Below are 22,820 nucleotides of genomic sequence, written 5' to 3' on the forward strand. Positions count from 1 at the left end.
TTCTGTTACTTAGTTTCTTACTGTTAAAGCCATAGCCCTTATATTTCTTACACCTGATACATAGAATACATTCTCCTTTTTCTACAAGAAAATTGCAGCTGTCTTTCTTTTCCTCTCTTGTTTCTTGAGCACAGTGCTGTATCTCATGGGCTCCTTAATGACCAAATCTAGCTGTTCCACTCACAGTCATCAATTCTCAGCTAAGGTTCATTTTCCTAGAAGTTCTGAGGCTGACTGAGGTGAGAGGTAAAGCAGTGCTAACATCCCATCACCACCAGGCTGTGCTGGTTCATGGCCATCACTGCAGCAGCCCAAACTTGGTGGGTGGCCAACAGGGCATTAAAGTCCTATAACATTAACTGCGTTTAAAGAAATTTCTTTCTTTTTTTTTAAAGCACAGAATATCTGGGTCATGTTATAGAAACCACAAAAATACCCTTTTCCCTCAATGTAGGCTCTATAATGTTTAACAAAATGTAGACCTCAAAACAGCAATTTCTATCTACAGTTGTATATTTTTCAATGCGTGTTTAAGTATTATTTAAATATGCTTACTTTTCAGGACTTTTTTTTTGTTCGGAGAAAACTAAAATTAAATCCTAAAATGCATTAGATTGAAAATGCAGATTTTGTTACTATAAATTACATTCCTAAGGGTGCCTAATAGGCAAGTAGTAATATATTTGGAATGTGTGTGTGTGTGTGTGTGTGTGTGTGTGTGTGTTTAATTCCACCCTCCCCTGAATTATTTGTAGTAATACTTAAGAGTTAAATTTGAAGTGAGTAAGAGGTCTCTAGCCCTCCCTAATTTTATAGATGAGGAAATTGAAGCCAAGAGAACTTAAGTGACTTGCTCAAGGTCTCACTGGTAGTAAGCAGGAGAGTCAGAACTCAGACCTAGAACTTCTGACCCTAAGTCCAGCACTCTGCACAGCACCAATTGTCTTCCTAAGTGTTCCATAGGAAAATTAGATTATTATAAGTATCAGACTAGTGTGTACACTTTTTATATTTATTTTCTTTTATATTTATTTTTGGAGGTTGGTTCTTGCTTTCTCACATAGGCGAGTGCACCAGCTACTCACAGGCCTTGTCCCACTACTGATTGGACCAGGAGTTTTGGCACACTCCAAATTTCTGACCTGGGCTGATTTGCACCTCCTTACATAGTCTGGTTCTGCCCCACCCCTCCAGGGGGCTTTCTATATTTGTGCTTAATTTGGTGTAGACTCCTAATTGGCTGAGTTCACTGTCGCTCAGAACTTCCAAGCTCAAGGAATCCACTGGCCTCAGCTTCCCCAGCAGCAGGGATTATAGATATCTGACATCATACCTGGCCAGTGAACTTTTTCAAACTTTAAAAAATGAAAGGAACAAAAACATCTCAAATGAAAACATTTTTTAAAAATGCCACTCACTCAATATTTTCTTTTCTAAAAAAATGTGATTTATTTTACTGTTTTAATATACAGTCTTAGTATGTTAGGGGTAAATCATAAGAATTTTTCTGTGTTCAGTTTAAACATTACAATACAGACATGAACTTTTGAGTTCTTCCATTTCAATGTACAAATGAATCCAACTGGTGTCTGCTAGCAGCTTGACCAAGAGTGTGCACAGAGTTTTCTGTGCAGTAAAAAAAGCAGACAGATTACAACATGAATATAAAGGGCTTTTCTCCAAGATGTATAAAAAGTTTGAAACAAAAAAAATAACAGTGTCTGCTCCACAGGACAGACAATAAGCATTTAAAAAGTCACTGACCAATATTTCAGACCAGAAGTAGCATAACCCTATTAACAGTACTTATAAATGGCTTAACAATAGTTTATCAAAGAATTTGCACTTTAGGTAAAAAAAAAAAATCTGAAGAAAAACAGTAGCCAAGAAACTGCACGATAAAAATGCAGAAGTAATATAAAATATTTCCACCACTATTTAAATGTCAAATTTAATCAAGCAATAGTTTTCAAAAACAAAACAATCTCCCTTCTGTTAAAAAATAACAGCATTGTTCTGCCTATTTTCCACTGAATTTTACATATGAACAGACTATATATATTTGCTTTTCTTCCACACAGAGAAATGTCCATTTGGTCTGCCACTTTAGGCAAGCTGATAGCTATTAATCTTGCCATTACATCTAAATGAATAACAACTCATTTTTGTTTTCCACACTTCCAGCCTTCTGGAGCAGGCGCAATGTCTCAAGTATAACACACTTCTTCTTCTTCTTCTTTATACAGTGCAGAGCATATGGGCTTGAGTTCTGATGATCCTTCTCTATTCCAGATCACCGTCTTTTTCTGGACTCAGTGGTGTGCAGTAGTTGGGCTTATCTGAAGGAACATAGCCAGGCAGACACAAACATTTGTATGAACCGTCTGTGTTAATGCACTTGGCATTTTTGCAGAGGGACATCCGGCTGTTCAGTTCATCACATTCATTTACATCTGTAATAGAACACCAGAACATGCGTATAAATCCACCTTGATATCCAAATCAGTAAGAAGAAAGAGAGGCAGTATGACACAGTACAAAGAGGACCAGCTTTGTAGGCTGTAAGACCTTGGTTCAAATCCTACCTCTGACACCTACTAGCTAAGTGACTAAGGGACAGTCACTTATCTTCACGGTACCTGAGGTAATTCTTTAAGGCTGTATGTTACAGATGAATTGTTGCTCTGCATCTGTGGAAGGAGTACTCATTCTGAGAATTCCTTTTGCCATTGAATTTACAGGTTTGAACCCCCCAAAAGTGGGAAGACAGAAAGAAAATATATTTTAAATATACTATTTAAATGCCAATGTAATCAAGATTTTTATGGCATCTAGTCTCACCCTGGACTCTTATCCTATTTCTTAACTTTCTAAGGCTTCCTTTTGTCTACACAGTATGTGTGACTCCTTCAATTGTCAGAAGGGATCATATATGCATAGCAATGGAAGTTTTTCTAGATACTATAGCAGCCACTTCCTAGTGAGGTTCTACAATCTCCTTCCCTGAAGAACTTTCAATAAAAGAATGTCATAAAAGGTATCATCTAGGAAATGTGTAATTAGAAAAAGGGGTGAGTGGCCTGGTTGAGTTAACTCAAATTTATTAAGCACCTACTATATACTATATGCCAGGCACTGTGCTAAGCACTAGGGATACAAAGAAAGGCAAAAAAAAGAAAAGAAAAAAAAGAACCTGCTCTCAAAGAGCAGTTTAATGGCAGAGACAACATGCAAATAACTACATGCAAAAATATATATGTGTGTATATATATATATATATATATATATATACATGATAAATTGGAGATGATCTTTGTAAGAGGGCATTGGCATTAAGGGTGAGTTAAGAAAGGTTTTGTATTTTAGCTGGGACTTGAAGGAAGCTAGGGAAGCTAGGAGGCAGAAACGAGGAAGAAGAGAATTCCAAACCTGAGGGAGAGCCAGGGACAATGGCTGGAGTTAGGAGGTAGAGGTGTCATGTGTGAGAAACAACACATGATACTCCATATACGGAGAACAAGGGAAGGCAGACAAGGCAGCCTGAGTGCTGCAATGGGCACCATGACAAGTTAAAGAGTGTAGAGGAAGGCTTTCTAGAATGCTAGGTACACCTTTCAAGGAGATAATTTAGAAGGACCTAGGGAGGAAGCATACAAGTTGAGGGGACATAGATAGGTTATGCTCTACAATGGGAGGGAGTTATGGATACATTAAATTACTGAAGCATATTTTTCAGGGGTCATCGCGGCCAAAAAATTAATCACTTCTCTTCCATTGTGGACAAGACTGAGCCTTGTGGTTCTTGAATAATGGATGCAGTCTCACCTGGGGAGTTGCCTAAAGCTTCAGCACCTTTTAGAACACACCAGAGCTTGTATCCTGCTGGCACAGCATTTGAGAACTCAGGTTCAGAACCAGAGTAGAAAAGGCATCAGAGTGGGACTTTTTATGGAGAATGTAAGTCATAATGTATTTTTAATACAGTACCATAGAAATCATACTATACAACCTCTTCATCATATGCAACTGTTGCTATGAGAAAATGAATTCATGATTCTAATTTGAGGACCTACAAAAATAGCATTCTCCATCCTTGATCTAGGTTTTTTCAGCTTCTAAAACATAGCTGAATTTAAGCCTTCAACTTCAAGTCATTAGAGAATCAAAGAATTTCAGATGAAGGAACTTCAGTGAACATCTAATACAACCCCTATGTGAGAAGGAATACCCACACAAAATGCCTGACAAGTGGTCATCTAGCCTCTATTTGAAAAGAAGGCCCCACTATTTCTTCAAGCAGCCCATTCTACTTATGGATAGCTTTAACCATTAAAAAAATCTCCCTCCCCCAACCCTGATACCAGGCCTAAATCTGCTTTTTTGGAAATTCCATTCACTGTTCCTAGTTCTATACTGTGGGCAAAACAGAACAAGTCTAATTTCTCTTCCACAAGACAATTCTTCAAATACTTCAACTACTTGAAGACACAAGTGGTGAAGCCTCTGTGGTCTTAGACACAGATATGCAAAGGGCACAAACAATGAAAGTTCCATTCTGTGAGAAGCATTTTATATTTTAGAAAGAGCAGTATCCCTGGGTAGTTCCTAGGTCTATCCCTTCAACTCTCTTGGGTCCCTTTTATTGCTAATGTTCTATGAATCTCTAACTTGGGAGGGTTTGGGGAAGGGGGAAAGAAATGGAATAATGAGATTCATTTTCATTATAGATTTTGTCAGATTCACTAATTAGTCCTTACCAAAAAAGACTATAATCAGGCTGTCACAAGAAGAGCACTAGGGCTGGGGAAAGGAGTCATAGATGAGGTAAAGAGGAAGAAAGAATGTCTTAATTTAACTCCCCCCACCTCCCTCAGCACCATTACTGCTACTCCCCAATCCACCCATGGACTGGTTCTGGGACACTCCCTCCTCATCTCCACTTCTTAAAATCCTTGGTTTCTTTCAAAACTGAGCTCAAATGTGAAGCCTATTCTAATGCCCCTGCTACCCTCCCTCACAAAACTACTGTGTGTTCATTTTACATATTCTGAATGTGATTATACAGGTATAGTGTCTATACTATAGAACATTTACCCTTATTAGAATGTAAGCTTTTTGAAGAGCAGGGACTGTTTCAGTTTTGTCTTTTTATCCATAGCACTGAGGAAGCATATGGAAAAAAAAATCTTCTTTTTAGTTTCCTTAGAAACATTAAGAAATAACATTTTCCTCTAAATCGCTTTCTAAAATTCCTAGAAAAACACTTTGAACAAAGGCTTTTCTTGGGATATAGATTAAGGGTGGTGCCAAACCTTTTCACAAAGAATAAATCTTCTCTTATTTACATCATTGCCTTTCTGAGTCCTGAAGTGATATGGTTATTGGCCCATCTGAAGGCAGCCTCCTCTCCAATTGCCCACTTGAAGTGTGTGGGAGGAAGTCCATTTGTTTAATTCTAGGATGGGAGTGGTCCAGGAGGGATGGAATAGTGACTAGGTTGCTTAATTTTGGAATGTTAACCTGTACTATATTTTAAGATACCTTTTTCTTGTTCAATATTCCTATAACTGTTACCTGAAATCTTCTTGGGGTGAGTCATGTTGAAAGGCATGGGGGATTATGCCATGGACATCACATCTCTATCTCTAAGCTGTATAAATATCCATAATAATTTAAATAAAATTATTTCTGGCAGATCTGAACATGCAAATTCAGAGTACCTTACTAATACTAATTTTTTTTCCCTTCAGGAGTGTTTAGAATAGTGCTTGAACACAGTAGATATTTAATAAATGTTTGTTGATTGATTGGGATGAATGGATTTAAGAGAGGTACAAAGTAGCAGTAGTAGTGGAGAAAGGAAAAAGAGAAGGGAATTCTGATACAGAAGAAAGGAATTCCTGTGGCCATCTGGTCTGAAAGGGTGCCATATTTAAAGGATGTACATAAATCTGGTATATGTAACTTGGGGGATAACTTGATTCATCTTCAGTCATCTCACACTCTTGTGGACCTGTCCCAATGTTAAGTGAGTAAATGTTGGATAGTAACCAATATCTTAATCCTCAAGGGTATTCTGCTATAGTTGACAGTCATAACATGTAAGCTGGAGCCTGAAGCAGTTAAAAAAGGAAAGTATTGGAGTTATCCCAAAGCTATTCCCAAATATGGATAGGGTATATGGGAATAACATTCTCCAAGTTTCCTGATGGTTCCATTTGGGAAAAAAGATTTAGATTTCTAAGGCATTTCTTTCTTTTTCTTTTCTTTTTTTTTGAGATCTCTTTTCCCTACTAGCACTAGTATCCTTTGAAATGGATACCTCTTTTCACATGCAAAATTAATAAACTATTGATACATGAAGATGCTGAAATCTCTGTGACAAAAGAAAGATAATGCCCACTCTCATTTATGTTACTTAATGAATTACTTAAAGAAGTCATCATTTGTCATTAAATCTGTAGTCAAAAGTCAAAAAGGAAAAGTATAAACTATCTGTTTTGATTTCTAAACCAACCCAAATTCATTCCAGATAAACAATCTGTTTTCCTTTAATTGTGTAAAATCTGGCCACAGAGGAAACAGTGAGGGAAGAAAACCATCTTTACCATGCCACCTTATTCTTACCAACACAAGTCATCTTGGTCATGTCTAAGTGGTAGCCATCAAAGCAGTCACATGTGTAGCCTTCCTGTACTCTGACACAGCGGCCATTTTCACATCCATTGAGGATGCCACATTCTTCTGCCTGCAACTCCTCAAAGCTATTTAAAAAACCTGGAAAGAGGAAAAGTCGGATTTAAAAGTAGAAAAAAATCCCAAGTCATTACTCTATTACAAAATTCTCCAAGTCACTTTTGAGGGTACAGTTTGTTTCAAGCACATTAGGCCAAATGACAAGGTAGCTTTTTCTTACTAATTTAAAGAAAAGCTATTCTCAGTATAAATATGAAAAACAATAAATACTTTAAGGGACTATGCTACATGGGCTTCACCCACAATTTTAAATAGTCATCTATAAAACCATAACAAAAGAGATACAAAGAATAAGGTATAAAACAGTGGGACAGAAAGGTAAACATGGAAGAAATGCTAAATTGGATCTGACTATCCACTGTGTTAAAAGATACAGCTTCCACCATCCTCAATGGAAATGACATTAGTTAGTAGCAGTGGAGGGAAAGGGGGTAGAAATGTGTATTATTTAGCAATCAAGATTAAACCAATGGAATTTTATATTACAATTTATGTAGGCAGTTGCTATAAAGTATGGCTACCCAAAGGATTTAGAGGGAGGGTACTCACCAATCAAGTTTTCAAACCAACCCCATGAAGTAAGTGCTATACTACCCCCATTTTACAAAGGAAAAAGCTGAAGCTGAGCAACTGAAAGCTTGCTCATAGTCATAAATGTCTAAGACAAGATTCAAACTCAGGTCTTCCTGACTCCAAGGTCAGCACTCAATCCACTAGGTCATCTATCTAACAAAGGGCCCCTACCAAGGACCAAAGTATAAAAGCAATAGAGATTGAATTGCAAAATCCTAATGAATGAGGAAATGACATCATACTTCTTTTTACAGAATCAAAAGCAGCTTTAAAAAAGGCTTGTCTTACTTTGTGCTTCCAGATATACTTTAATTCATAAACTCCAGGTTAACAGCTGGAGTTTAATAATAACACCCCCACAAAAATTGCTTCATTGGATATCAGTGTTTTAACTGTCTTACCAGAACTGAAGGTTGAAAATATAAACTCATGGCGATCCAAATATGCTGGTGACAGTTGACATTCCCCATTTCATCCCTTCTCTCTCCCCCTACTCTCAAGAGCTTCTTAAAAAACCCAAAGCCTAACACAGATGTTGAAAGATTTGCTTTTTCAGTTGTCAAAGTAATCTCCCAAAGGAGCGGCAGAGGGCAGCAAAGCATCATCTTTGATAGATTGAGAGACTAATGGGAAAGAAAGCTAACCTTTCAGCAACCTGAATCTGTCCCACTCTTTTGAAGAACAAAGGAGTATGGGGGAGGAAGCAATAAGGCATATGCTGATGACAACATATGGAAGCCTGGGGTTCAGGCTGGGTAGGGACAGAAAAACCAAACCCAATTTTTTTTTGGTGTTTATTGCCACCTTAAAATGTCTCACCTCCTTAGCCTTCTACCTTCCATGTTCCATATTTGCTAATCTACAAGCGTCAGTAACTGCCACTGTCTGTCTGCTTTGTTCTCACTTAGGGACTGCTAAGATGTGCTAGAAAAAGTCATGAAATCATGCTGCATGGGACCGCTTTAAAATTCATAGAAATAATTCACATTTATATGATATTTTAGGGTTTACAAAGCAATTTACATACATTGCCTTGTTGAAACCTCATAATATCCTGAGAGGTATTTACTATTGGTATTATCTTTCACATTTTGCAGATGAGAAAATGGAAGATCAGATAGATTAATTGACTTCCTTATGTTCACATAGCTAACAGGAGTCAAAATGCTAACTTGAACCCAGATTTCTCTTTTCCTGACTTGAGATCTGACACTCTTCATTGTGACATGTTACCTCTCAAATCACCTAATTGTATTCATGTTATCGAACTTCTATCGGGCCTAAATAATCTGTTCATAGAGCTAGAGCTGGATGGGACCTACTTCAGTGATTTATTCAAGATTATACAGTGCAGCTAGGATTTGAACCCAGGTCCTTGGACTCCAGAACCAGTGTATTCTGTCTGTGTTAGACTGCTTGTTCATTTCCTGTTAATTCTATACAATTTTCTATAGTAGCATTTATACACAAAACGCTATCCCATAACTAAACCATCTACCCACCCCACCTCATCCCCCAAGACCAGCAGATGATCTCACTTCCAACTTTATAAAGGTCAGTCACCACTCTGTACGTTGGAATTCTTTCACATCCCCTTCTCATTATGACTTCAATTATACACAGATGACGCTCATATTTCTCTAACCAGGACTTCATTCCTGAGTTCTTGCCTGCTATACACAGTCACCTGGGTTCCACCAGCACCTCAAACTCAACATGTTCAAAATGCAAACCACAAAGTCTTCTGGAACTTAACAATGGTGCTAATGACACCATCATTCTCCTCGTACCTGCTCAAAACTTAATTCTTCCTACCCTGCCCATACACGATCAGCTTCAGTGTTATAGTGGATCAACCTCCTCAACATTTCTAGCCCTACCCATTCCCTTCCATTACCACAGCCTATCCTGATTTACCCTTCATTACTCCAAAGGTTGCGATAACCTCTTAAATGGTCTCCCCAACTCCAACTAACTCCCTGCACCCAATTGGCCCTACATCCAACTATCAGATTTATCTTCCCGAAGCACAGATCAGGTCACTCTCCTGCTGAAAAACCTTTCATTGCTTGCTAGTGTTTTCTGTATTAAGTTAAACTTCCCACCTGGAAAATTCTGCCTTCGACATCTAATGGCTAAGTGAGCACAGAGAGTTAACTTTCTATGCTTACCTCCTCTCATTCCCTTATCCCACAGGCTAATCTAGCCAAAGAGAACTACATACTTTCCCCTTTATACAGCCAGCATTTTCCAAACCCTATGGTGTCTTTCTGCTTTCTTTCCTCTTCTGTTTGACCTTCAGGCTCAGCTCCAGTGTCACTTCCTCCACGAAGTTTTTCAGATTCTTTCATTTGGTTCTATTCCCTCCTTCTCCTATAATGCCTCATTTGTTCCTGTTGTGGCACTTAATCCATACCCTCTTAAACTATAGAACTCCATATACATCTCATCTTCCCAATTATAAACTCCTGAAGGGGCAGCCTTATTAACCTTTGTATCCTAAACAGAAAAGCCTACAATGTTCTGTGCAATGATAGTCAATACTGTATAGGTTCATCAAAAGAATAAACCTGTCCAACATTGTTCTTCATATTCCTTCATTTTTAATGTTCCTGAAAGAATCTTGCCCAACCCATGAGGAAATTCTAGTCATGCACTCAAGGGAAGTAAGTGGGATAAATCTTTGAAGTGCTCTGCAACTTCTGAGAAATCAGAAAAGCTTTACATAGCCAAAGCTGCAGGTCATTGTTAATTCTGTAATGTTGCCAATAAAGGAAATGGATGATGGACCAACAGACTCATTTCTTAACATTTGTAGTTAATTAAAAATTACCACCAATGCAAGGCTAGCATGAAAAAGAAGGTACTCAAGCCAGGCCACTTCCATATTACAGGTCCAGAAAGCTTAATAATCATGTTATATTATAAACTTCCATGGACCATGGGACCATATGAGAACTGCTGTTAAAGATGTAGATTGTTATTGCTGGAAATCCCTGATTTTTTTTCAAGATATTTTTTTCAACCCATTAAGTATGGTAATATATTGATGATCCCAAGTTGCTTTCTTTTTTACAAGGGGGCTAAATACAATAAAATCCTGTAAGGCATGGTCCTCATGAATTCAGGCTAATATAAAATAGGCTAATAGCTAATGCTCCACTTTTGTGTTCTGAGTCTGCTACTTTTATTTTAGAGGCCTGTACACAATACTTCCCAGAATGCCTCCACAGAGCATATTCTAATTAATAACAATAATAACAGCCAGTATATCATAGCACTTTAAGATTTGCAAAGTACTTTGCAAACATGATCTTCATTTGATCCTCACAACAACCCTGGGAGGTAGGTGTTATTACTATCCTCATTTTCAGACAGACTTGCCCACTAGTGCACTAGTAAGTGTCTGAAGATGGATTTGAACTAAAGTTTTCCTGACTCGAGGTCCAGAGCTCTCTACCTGCTATCAATGGATACAGAAACGTCCTTGTAGAAGGTAAGCTCCCTGTAAGCAGAGACTGTTTTACTTTTGTATTCATATAATCACGGCATAGCAAAGTATCTGGGACATCATAGGCACATGATAACATTCTTGCTGAAGTGAAGTGATGCCACCAGTGAGATGGGTTTATAGGTATTACAAGGTATATAGTTAATACAGGACAGTATTCACAGTATCTAGGGCCAGGGAGGTAAGGGTGAACCAAAGCTTAGACAGTACATTAACTTTAGTTCTAACACCCTGATAGAAGAAAAGGTATGTGTAAGAAGCTACATATATGCAATATATGGCTCTGAAAATAAGATGGTATTAATGTCACATAATATATGTCAGATATTATTTTTCCAAAGAAATCTGCTATATAACTTTTTAACCATGCTGAACTTAATTAGAAACGAATGCTCTTCTTAGTCTGAAAGCATACAGCACACACCCAACAGAAATTATTGGGCAAGGCTGTAACCAGTGCTGCACACTGCTCTCACACTCTGGGGCTGTCATTAGTTTGCTTGATGAAAAAGTAAAGAGGCCCAGCAAATCAAAATGGTTCTTTGTATTTTGTAATGTAGCAATTCAAAAAAAGCAAATTCTTTTTCCAGAATTCCAGGCCTTCTTGTGTTGACAATCTAAGAGGCACTACTTTCAGGAGGATGGAAAGCCATGTGTGATATGCAGATGACACATAAAACACGTGAATTCCCATTTCTGTTCAAGGAGGGATGCCACGTGTTGTCCACTGATTTTCCCTTGACAAAACAACATTTTTCAAGTTGAATATGAGTCTTTTGTGTCCCTGCTCTTCGACACCAAACATTTCTTTTTCATGTGCTCGGGTTTTCCAGTACAAGGCTGCTCTGGTCACATGATATAAAACACTGTCTTTGTGAATGAGAACCAAGCTTATGTATGCGTGTATGCATACACAAGTATGCATGTGCATACTACCCCTCCCACTTGAGTCTTGCTTAGAATCCTTAGAAAGTCAGCATGTATCAGAGGTATGCTAGTAAATGTTTAATAACTGGCTCTCAGAAAGAAAAAAAGTATGTGACACACTTTTAAATTTAATCTGCATTATTACCATTTTATCAATTGCTTTCATAACTCTAGACAATCAATAAACAATAAATCAAGCCCTGATTTGGAGTATTTGTTGCTCACACTGAAAATTTAACAATCAGTTCCCATGAGTTGGCTCCATAACATCTACCCTCGGCATACATCACCTCTTATTTGTGAATATCACTTTACTTCAGTAGATCAAGCATGTGTCATTTTAGTTTATAGATAATAGCTGTAACACTACCGGCTTGAAAGACAATTCTGGATATTGAACTGTTCTAGTGCCAAACCAAGCACAGCCCCTGAAACATAGCAGATACTTCATAAAGGCTTATTGACTGACTGATGGATTAATTGATTGTGCTAGACCACCACTCAACATTACAAAAAAAAGTCTGTTACTATAACCATTGCTGCCCTCTTATTATTCAAAATAAAATGAAAAAAAAAATATAAGAATGCTTCATTTGAGCGAAGAAGTTAATCTGTAACACAAGTTAAGTTTCACATTAACTTAAAAAGTTTGCTTACGGTCCTGAACAAAGTAAGGATCTGTTTCTGGAGAATAATGTGCATTGAAGTCAACCAAAGCATCCTGTCCATAAGGCCGCCGAGGTCCAGTAACTGGAATGTTGCACAGTTGGGCATAGTCATCTAGGGCAGAGAAGAAAAAGTAAAATGAGACATGGCTGTTCACCTCTGAGTAGGTCTACTGCATTGGAAATAACATAAGACATGGAGAACATCTATATGCTTCATCTTCTGTGCAGAAATTATTTTCCTTTAATATGCTATTTGTATCTTTTTAAAGATTTGGATGGGTATTCCCTTCAGCAATGAAGATCTCAACTCCTTCATGAATTCCCATGCCCTAACCAACCAAAATCCTTCTCCCAGTAGTCAACCTTTTGATGATGATTAGAGAAGGGAAATCTCCATATTTAGCCGGGCTGTTCTTCAGGGTATAGACACCATTCTTCACCTTGACCATTTGAAAGCTTTCCCAACAAGGTGGAAACAGAGGTTATGCTCTGTTGCCACAGAATTTCAGGAGCGCTGGCTCACCTCTTCACCTCTTCCCTGCCATGATGAGGCAGGAGTAAGAGTTGTATGGAAACTGTTTATTATTATTTACCACCACCACCACCACCACCACACAACAATAACTGCAATATTATTATTAATAATTATAGGAGGATCCAGACCTGTGATTTCACTAGGGCATGGAACTTCCTTTACTAGTACAGATTGGCAACCTTTCTGCAACTTAAAAATTCTCAGAGTTGCCTGGGGGCACCACGTAGTTAAATGACTTGCCCATGTTCACACAGCCAGCATGTGTCAGAAAGGAGGTAAACCCAGGTGTTCCTTATTCTAATGGCCAGCCCTATGATCACTGCTCCATGCTGCTTCCCAATGATAATAATATGCCACAAAAATATAAGACATCATTTCATTCAAACTTTACATCAACTTAGTGATAGAGAATGAGATTCTAGGAATAAAGAAACAGATTCAGAGAATTTAAGTGGTGGGTATTCAAGGCAAGTGATAGAGCCAGAACTGAGGCTTTGGTCCTCTGGTTCCTAGTCTATGCTCTTTCTATTATTCCATACTACATGGAAAACTCTGAAGAAGGAATTACAAAAATGTCTAAATATTTGGAAATGTATGTTAGACAGACTGATTGGAAGAGACATATAAGTACAAGTTTAAAGAACATTCCAAAATTGGATCAATGAAAAACATCTGAATAGTTAGTAAAACACACCTCATAAGCAGGAAAGAAAAATGAGCAATCTGTAAAAATGCCTTGGAACTCTTTCGAAGAAAGGTAACATATTATTTATCATGTAATGATACTATTGTGGTTAGAAGCATTTTGAAGGCATTAAGTAGCCAATACTGTTTGAAAAAAAAGAACATACCCACTCACTAAAGTCAAATGAAAATTCAGCTCCGGGGAGTAAAAGCATGAGTAAGCCAGGGTTTTCCAGTGTTACTGGTCATAACTCTGCTTGGCTTTAGCACCATGGTGCTCTTCTTATAGTCCTGGACCATATGGATATTCCAGTGGCTATGAGACATGCTACTCTATTCCCCAACTGCAATAGCTTGGTCTACCTGACCCTACCCTTCCAGACTGTTAATATCCTTCTTTGGCTCCTTGATCCAAGGCCACAATCCTCTACAATTACTACTTGTCACTAGACTATACTTCCCTTTAAGAATTAGCAACCACATAGCTATCTGTCTGATTGATATGACTATCCTAGTCTATGTGGTTGGTCTTGGTTTTCTACTGCCCCCAAAGCCACTAGGCTCTCTATTACAATAGCCAGCATTCTAATTAGCTTCAATATAAACAAGACTTAGAAGGGACAATGGCATGATTATCTTGATCTAAGAAATTCTAAGAGATATGGTAGGAAAATATTTGTATGAATTATCTAAAGATATGTCCTGAACCATTATCTTCTCATTTTGTTTTCTTTAGAGAAACAGAAAGAGCAATAAAAGCTATAAGTTTAAATCATCAGGCCAACAGGAACTATACACCAGAGTCCTGAAAGAATTGGCAGATATGATTGCTGAGCTATTGGCATTAATCTTTGAAAGCCAGTGGAGAATGGCAGAGATAAGGCAGGATGATAAAAGGGCAAATGTTACAATTTTCAAAAAGGGGGAAAGGATGGGATTTGCACACTATATGCCATTGAATTTGACTTCAATTTATGGAAAAATTTTAGAACACATTTTACTAAAGGGACCATTTATGAACATCTAGAAGAAGAACCAGTGATCAAAAAGATTCAATATACTTTTATTATGCTACTCCTTTTTTTTGACAGTTATTGACAAAAGACTTTCATCCTATCCTTGTGGATATGGTGAAGTGATACAGACTAATTAATAGGGCTAAACAGATTTATAAGTGGTACTTTTCATCGGAAAAAGGTTTGAGAGGTTTCAGTGCGATGCAAGTTCAATACAAATCAATAGTATAGTATGGCAACCAAAAGCCAATAAGATTTGGACTATAATCATCAAAGGAATAACAAAGAATGTGACAATCCTGTTGTATTCTGAACTCGGCAGGCCATTTGTGTACTGTAATTAGTTCCAGATATCATGTTTTAAGAAAGACACTGAGAATCTGGAAAGCATCCAGAGAAGGAATGGTGAAGGGCCTTGAGTTCATATCATACAAATGTAAGTTAAAGGAATCAGGAAGATTTACCTTGGGGAAAAAAAAAGTACTTAGTGGGGGGGCATACATAATAGCTAACGTTAGAGCTTCAAATATTTGAAGGGCTGTCATCTGGAAGAGGCATTAGATTTGTTGTGCTTGGCCTCTGAGGGCAGAACTAGAAGCAATACTGACAGTGTAAGAGAGCCACTTTCAGACATCATATAAGAATCTTCCTAACAATTTGCTTTATCCAAAAGTGGAATGGGCTGTCTCTGGAGGCAACTGGTTTCCCCTCCATAGAAATCTCTAAGTAAAGTCTGAGTGACTGGCTGCCCATAGAGAATTTGATGTAAGGGAATGATGGGAGAGGGCATCCAGATTCTGAAGAGATGACTTCAGTAGATATCTTTCAGCTCTCAGATTATGTCATTGTATGGAATGCCCCTGATTTTCTGCGAGAGTCTCAGTATCAAGTGCAAGATGTAGCTATTGGTTCTAGTCAGCTAATGTATATGGAAAGCATTAAACGAACTGTGACCCCACACATGAAAACCAGGGTAATGTTTCTATCTCACCATACCAAAAACAAAACAAAATAAAACGAAACCTGGTCATCTTTTGACTGTTGGATCATTCCATTCAATGTATAAAAATATAAGCACATTTCCATGATCCTTGAGTCCTCCTCCTCCAAAATAGTATTGTTCAATTCAACTTAACAGATATTAAGTGCCTATACTGTGAGAGTTTGGGGTTGCTGCATGAAAGGTCTTTCTCTTAGTCTTTCTGTTAGCGACATTTTTTAAGGGGTAAATACTATTTCCTTTTTTATTTTTGGTTATGTCCCTGTCCTCATTCTAGCACTAAGGATGCTACACAAAAACAAAAGATAAAAAGATTCAAACTAGATGTCTTTTTTGGCATCCTTATTCTTGCCAGTCCAAATCCTTTTCTCTTGACCACAACAGGGGAAAACATGCAAAGTACCATATGAGGCAGTTTACATCAGATCTTGACTATCTTCTGATTTCATCTGCAAGACAGGTTAAGACTTTTTCTATTAAATATAAAATTTAATTTTAAATTGAGTTACAACACAAAAAATACCCCATCTTTTTAGAACCAGGCAGATGAGATGCCCTGTGGTCACTTTAACACATTAACATATTCTGACAGGAGAGTTGCCCCATTCTTCATGAAACACTTTCAACGGGATAATCTGGACAGCAGAATATCAAATATTTGGCACATGAGAAAGCTACTTTGAATTTTTAGTACATACTCACATAGATTAAGTTTATAACTGCTATTCGATGAATGCATTTAATTACTGCACACTAGGCTGAGAAAACCCCCTTAATTTCATTTTAATAGGTCAGAGTCCAACTGATTCTTGTGCACTAAGTAGATATTTTGTCTCACAATGCATTTCAAGGGCTCAAATTCCCTGAATAGTTACACAGTGGTTTCAATTTAGTATCACTCAATTTTAATGGTATTTTAAAATTAAAAATTGAAACCAACACACACATGAATTAAAAATAAAACAAACCCCTCACCAGTAATTATGGAGAAGGATATAGAGGCAAAGATCCAAGCAGAAAACAAAAAACAATGTTTTATAGAAAGTAACCACTGCAGTCCGTGAGATAGACTGGAGGGACAATGGACAGTGATGGAATATTTGAATCAGCACAAAACCTAGCAAAGAGTGGAGACAGAAGAAAGTTGTTTTAGTGTTGCTTTAGTGATGTCCAAGAGACACCAGTTCTTTGATGAAACTGACCAACTATGGTTCATTGGTCTTTCTCCTATAATTTCTCCTGTAATTAGAATGCCAATATGACCGGAATAGAAAAAAAATCCTTTAAAATGATCTATTTTCCTTTTCTAAAATTTCCTACTCAAAAAATAATACTAATAATTTGGGTTCCTGGTTGAATCGATTTACCAGAAAAAAATTGCTCTGAGTTATCATTCACATTTGCTCCCTCTTGAAATGATTTTGGATTACTTGGTACCGAATTTGTATTTAATTATTTGTGAACATGCCGCATTCTTCTCCCAGGGCAATGTAAGCTGCTTATGGGCAAGGACTATTTTGTTTTTTCTTCAGCATCCCCAGTGTCTAGCACAGAACATACAATGTGAAAGGCCTCTCCCAGGGAGTCTGAGTAGGGTACAGGAGAAAGAGTCCTTGATTCAGACTCCTGAGCACCTTGGTTTGCTACTTAACACCTGTGTAACTGTGGGCAAGTCCTTTTACTTCCCTGATGCCCAGTTTCTTAATCTATAAAATGATGGATTGGATTAGCATTAACCCTAAATCCTATGATACTAAGTGTCATAATTAAACACTTTCCACTGTGACTTCTGTCTCTCCTTGACCTTAGTATTTCATAGAGCACACATGACAATGTTACTATGAACCCTGTATACATGAAAGAAATCTCAATAGATCTTTTCATGATCTGATTTATGAAACCAAGTCTGGTTTATTTATTTGAGTGTTTATTTATTTACTTGGTTATTTTATTAATCAATTAACTGGAGTATGGGGGGGAAATTGAAGAGCTAGTTCTAGGCTATGATTGCAATGAAAATTCCTGCCATGCAGGAAACCCCGAGAGAGGAAATATTCATATTGACCTATCAAATAATACAAATTAATTAAAGGCAAGCTTTATACTAATAATTACCAGATCTTGACAAAAAAAAGCTCAGAGCAGTAGTGCAATATAAATAATACTGAATTTAGACTCAAACAAACTCAATTCAAGCCCCAGCTCTGCTACCTCCTACCTGTGTGACCTTGTGCTAAGCCATTTCGCTTCTCAGGGCTGTTTCCTAAGCTGTCAATGGAAAAGAGCCTGACAAAATTACCTATAAGCTACCTTCCAATTATTGCTTTAATTCTATGATTATACTACAGCATATGTAAAGGGACTGATAAATCTCAGTAATATAGCGGTGAATGGGATTGGAGAGGGGAGAAGTTTGCCATCTGTTAATTAGATTACCATTCTATTTCCTCCTTTTCCAACTGAAAGGATGGTAAAATCATTTCACTTCCTTTTCCCTATTTTAAGTATTGTTCAAAAGTGATGGGATTGAGAGGTTAAAGGAATAGGAAAAGCAATCAGTGCATAAAGTAATTTTATAACATACAAGTTTTCTCATATTCATAAATTAGGAACTTTTTTGCAAGCTTTCATTAAAGGCATACTTTGAAAGTAAATTGTTTTTTTAATAAGTATCAAAACTTAAGTTCAGCTAAACTATCTATGTTTTCCCATTCTTGACATGCTTTAATTTCCTCACCCAAATGCAGTTCAAGAAAAAGTGATTATTAACTATCTACACTGAGTGTAAATCACTTTGTTAGGTCTTGAGGACAGAAATATATGTGCAAAACAGACCCCTGCCAACAAGAAGTTAGAATCTAATGGGTAGAAGTGGGAGAAATAATGTTCATAAATAACTAGGATGCAAGGCAGAGTGGGATAAAGTCAAGAGAGAAATTCAGGCAGAATAGAATCCATTGTACCAATAAGGACCAAGGAGAGGGGAAGTAGAATGGTCAGAAGTGCAATGATAGTATTGACCATCCTATACTTGTGACGTATGCACTTTCTCACTGACTGGCTAAATCACAGAGAATACAGAACATCTATTTTTGTCCAAAGGTCAAAGCCTCCCAGGTACCAGTGCTTTCTGCTCTAAGATTACATGTACTCCATACATATAATGTATACAGTATTTAGTTATTTACATCTTGTTTCCTCCATTAGAATGTGAGTTCCTTGAGAGTAAGGACTGCTTTTTTAACCCTTCTTTGTATCTCTGATGTTTAGCAACATACCTGGCATACAGTACATGTTTAATAATTTTTTTGAGACATTGAATAGAAGCCACATAGAGAAATGCCCTCAGAAAATAAGCTCTCCTAGTAATGTGCAGCAATAAAGTTTTAGTCTCATGGGAAAACAGTTTTACAGAAAGATAAGGATACTATCCTTAAGTAAGTTATTCCCAGATCACTTATCACTAGCAATGAGCAAGAACCAGAGTGGTAGACCAGAAACAGTGAGTATAGCAATAGTGGTATTCCAGTGAAGCTTAAGTAATAAGTTAGATCTATACTTAACAATTCTGGTTTTAGGCATCAAAATTAGGATAAGAGCCAATAAAATTGAACTGCTTTCTTGCATATAGTGACTTTTCCTTTTAAGACCATGTGAAGATATATTTAAAGTGTTGAAAAACTCACAATTTGTCATAAATCATATTGTTAATAAATAGCCTGAACTGGTTCAGCAACAACAACAAAAACAACAAACCATTGTTTACTTATGCTATATAGCTACAGAACACAGAACCCCAAGGTCTGTAGAGAACCAAACTACAAGTGATCATAAGGACCAAGGAAGCTGCATTGTGGGCAAACACAGGCAGCAGAATATGACAATCTGTAAGCATGCACCATGACACAGGGGGTATCATCCAGTGCATATATGACCAGAGAACTAAATGGATAGATCAGGCAGCAAGAGTAACGGATCATTTGAAAAACAAAGGGAAAGGATTGCAGGTGAAAAGCCTGGGCCCTACACTGTTGTCCAAGAAATATTAAGAAAAGAAGAAAAAAGTCTTTAGCACATTGGGGATGTTCTCTATGGAAGACTTATGGAAGGACTTGGACAAAAATGACATGGGTTGAGACGAATCACAATCTGAACGGCAAAGAAATCATGACCCATTAACATTTCAAAATAAGGCAAGTTCATCACCTGTGAACTAAAGAAAGTTTCTGACAATTATTTAGCTTATCTGCATCCATTTTTTACACAACTTCTAAACAAACATGGATGTGTATATATTGATGAACATCAGTGAAGTTATTGTCACAATTCTATTTCTCCTCTGACCACTGTATTATATGTAGTTGAAGGATAGAGTCCACATGACTTAAATATTTTTCGTGGTTCTTAAGATAAATGTACTCTTCTGGCAGAGGTAAGCCTGTTAGATTATACACCCACTAAAGGCAGGAACTTTGTCATTTCATGTCTGTGTATCCCCAGTGTCTAACTCACAGTGAGTGCTTACTAAATGTTTCTGGAATTGAATAGAATTACTAGATTTTCCTGAAATTTAACATTTGTTGTTTTGCATCTGAGGCTTGATCAGGACAATGAGACAATAGCTTCATCTACTCCTCAAAGCACATCATTACAACAAGAGTTTAGAGTCCAGCAATGTTTGCTGTTCCTCTAGAATTGGCTTTCCAACAATTCACTTACTCAGTCATATGGACACTGGAGATTTGAGGTTTGGGAACCAAAGCTTTCCAAGATACTCCTCCAGAATTCTGTCTTCCACAGTTTAGCAGGAAATGAAAGAAACCATTTCCCCTCTATAAGGGACCTTTAAAAAATCATACTGACTCTGGAGAAAACAGTATTTCCCTTTCTTCTAGTATTTTTTAAATTAATTTTCATACCAAGAAGGGGATTTAACTTGTCTCTTTTTTTTTCTTTTTCAATTTAATATACCTGACTGAATCCCAAACAGCCAAGAAAAAAAAATCCAGGCCACTTTCTCTTCTAAAGCTTACACTCATCAGCTTTAGGTCTAGTGTTCTTTCTTTCCTTTCTTTTTTTTTTTTAATTCCTCCTATACCTAGCCTCTCTATCATTCAATCTCTCCTGTCCCTTCTATACTTACATTTTTCAATTCCTTAAATATGATAATGTATGTAAAGTACTTGGAAGCTCGAAGCACTATTGTCATCCCTTAGGGACGCAGCACCCCCAGGAATATGAATACCCCCCGAATAACTCTAGGGCCCACTCCAAAACTTTGTTTTTAATAATTTTGATCATATTTATTTAATATGCAAAACAAGTAAAACAACACACTGCACCCATAAAAAAGCTACAGTTTCTACAAGAAGAGATCAGTATCTTGCACACTATGCAGAGACTTTGCACCTGCAGGTGCAGCTGCAACAACTGCTTCATGCATTTCCTTCTCCTGTAAAAAGTACAAGATACAAGGAGAAAATCAAGTGACTGAGTCTGGGAAGATAGAGAGACAAAGAGGAAGTATTCCTAAAGAGAGTGCATAGCCTGTTCTTTAGTGCACTGAAACTTTTAACAAAATTCAACTGTTTATAATAAATTTGTGCATGTATATTTATGGCAGTAAATGATAAAACAGATTAATAATATATAGTATTTATGAGTTACTAATTTTTTAAAATTGTTATCTGCAATTTTCCTCAATATGCCACAAATCTCCAAAAAATTCATTTAATTATTAATGGTCAATCATGAATAACCAAAACCATGCATGTGAAACCCATGAATGTCAAGGGATGACTCTGTATAACTATCAGTTATTATTCAAATCAACAAGCATTTTAATGCTCACCATGTGCCAAGCACTGTGTTAGGTACAATGGATATAAGTCGATCAATCAAGAAACAATTCTATGGCAGACTTCTGTTTAAGATATATATGTATATGGACATATATACAAATGTACTTACATATGCACACATACAACATATTCATATACATATATGTATGTATAAAAGTATGTCAATGTGTTATCTCACAGATACTACAGATCCCTCTTTTACTGTTGCATTAAAGGCTTGATAAGAATTCTTATGGAATGTTGGGGGTAAAGGGCAGTTTACATTAGGAGTTTAAAGAGTCAGCAGATAAAAGGGCTTATTGTAGTTTTCCCGGAGCCAGGGAGAAGATGTATGTTTCATCTCCGATCCACAAGAATCTATGAGGAATTGGTGAAGGACACAGAAAGGATGGAAGTGATAAGAGGCATATTCCTCATTGGAACTACTTTAATTCTGATGTTAAAAGAGTTTTTTGAAGCATCGGTGAGAAATTGACAGGGACACTGTATTTTGGACTTTCCTGTAATTACTGGAGAGGAGGAGAGGCTTACTTGCTTTGTCACAGAACAACATAAGATTCATCAGAGAGAGTTTCAAACTCGGGTCTTCCCGACTCCAAGCCAAGCACCTTTTCTATTCCCTGAGGCACTGGGACAAGGTCTCTCATTTTTGTCTTTGGGTCCCCAGCGCCTAGTAGAGTGCTAAATAAAGAGCTATGCCACAATCACCACCTCTCCTGATATATCCCCATCATGGGAAAGAAATGAACATCCTTGATAACAATGTACAAATCAAAGGGCAGAGTCAGGTTTGGCCCATCCCTTGGCATCTTGTTTTTTATTTATTTTAGAAGAATGCTTTTGCCTTATGACTTTTTCTTCATCTGGCTTAGAGCTCAAGGCACCTCTTGTCTCTCCCCCTCAAGGTGAACTCAGAAGTGCTTGTCCACGTAGTTCATCTTGGAGGAGGTTCAGGTGAATGTGCTCTTGCATGTTTTCTCACTCTTGATTAGTTTAGTTGTAATTAAGGGTAGAGAAGCTCATAGCTTCTTCTCTTGCCTAACCATAACCTTCAATAAAGCCCAGGGAAAGGTACCCTTATTTTTCTGTCCCATCTTTCCAGAAGTATTTCTCTTACAAGTTGCTGTCTCTACTTTATGCCCTAATATTCTATTTACATGTCCAGTTGTATGGTTTCTTCCACTGGTGAACCTTAGCCCTATTCAGGTTCCTTCTGCCCAACTATGGTACAAATAACTTAAGAGCATTTGTTCCATAGTCAGAGGACCTGGACTCAAATTCTACTTAAC

At 37.3% G+C, this 22,820-nt stretch overlaps 1 protein-coding gene across 2 annotated transcripts in view; it reads right to left on the reverse strand.

Annotated features, from left to right (window-relative positions):
• Window positions 1-1,424: 1,424 nt before the first annotated feature.
• Window positions 1,425-22,820, reverse strand: part of LTBP1 (latent transforming growth factor beta binding protein 1) — a 485,724-nt gene continuing 464,328 nt past the window's right edge. For both annotated transcript variants that reach the window (XM_027850411.1, XM_027850410.1), the window contains exons 32-34: window positions 12,425-12,547; window positions 6,628-6,777; window positions 1,425-2,453 (exon numbers count right to left, since the gene is read on the reverse strand). In XM_027850411.1, coding sequence (XP_027706212.1) covers window positions 2,284-2,453; window positions 6,628-6,777; window positions 12,425-12,547 — 443 coding nt within the window. In that variant the 3' untranslated portion in view covers window positions 1,425-2,283. The remainder of the gene's footprint in view (window positions 2,454-6,627; window positions 6,778-12,424; window positions 12,548-22,820) is intronic.

Source organism: Vombatus ursinus, unplaced genomic scaffold, assembly GCF_900497805.2.
Source record: "Vombatus ursinus unplaced genomic scaffold, bare-nosed wombat genome assembly UNPS02009062.1, whole genome shotgun sequence".
NCBI lineage: Eukaryota > Metazoa > Chordata > Mammalia > Diprotodontia > Vombatidae > Vombatus > Vombatus ursinus.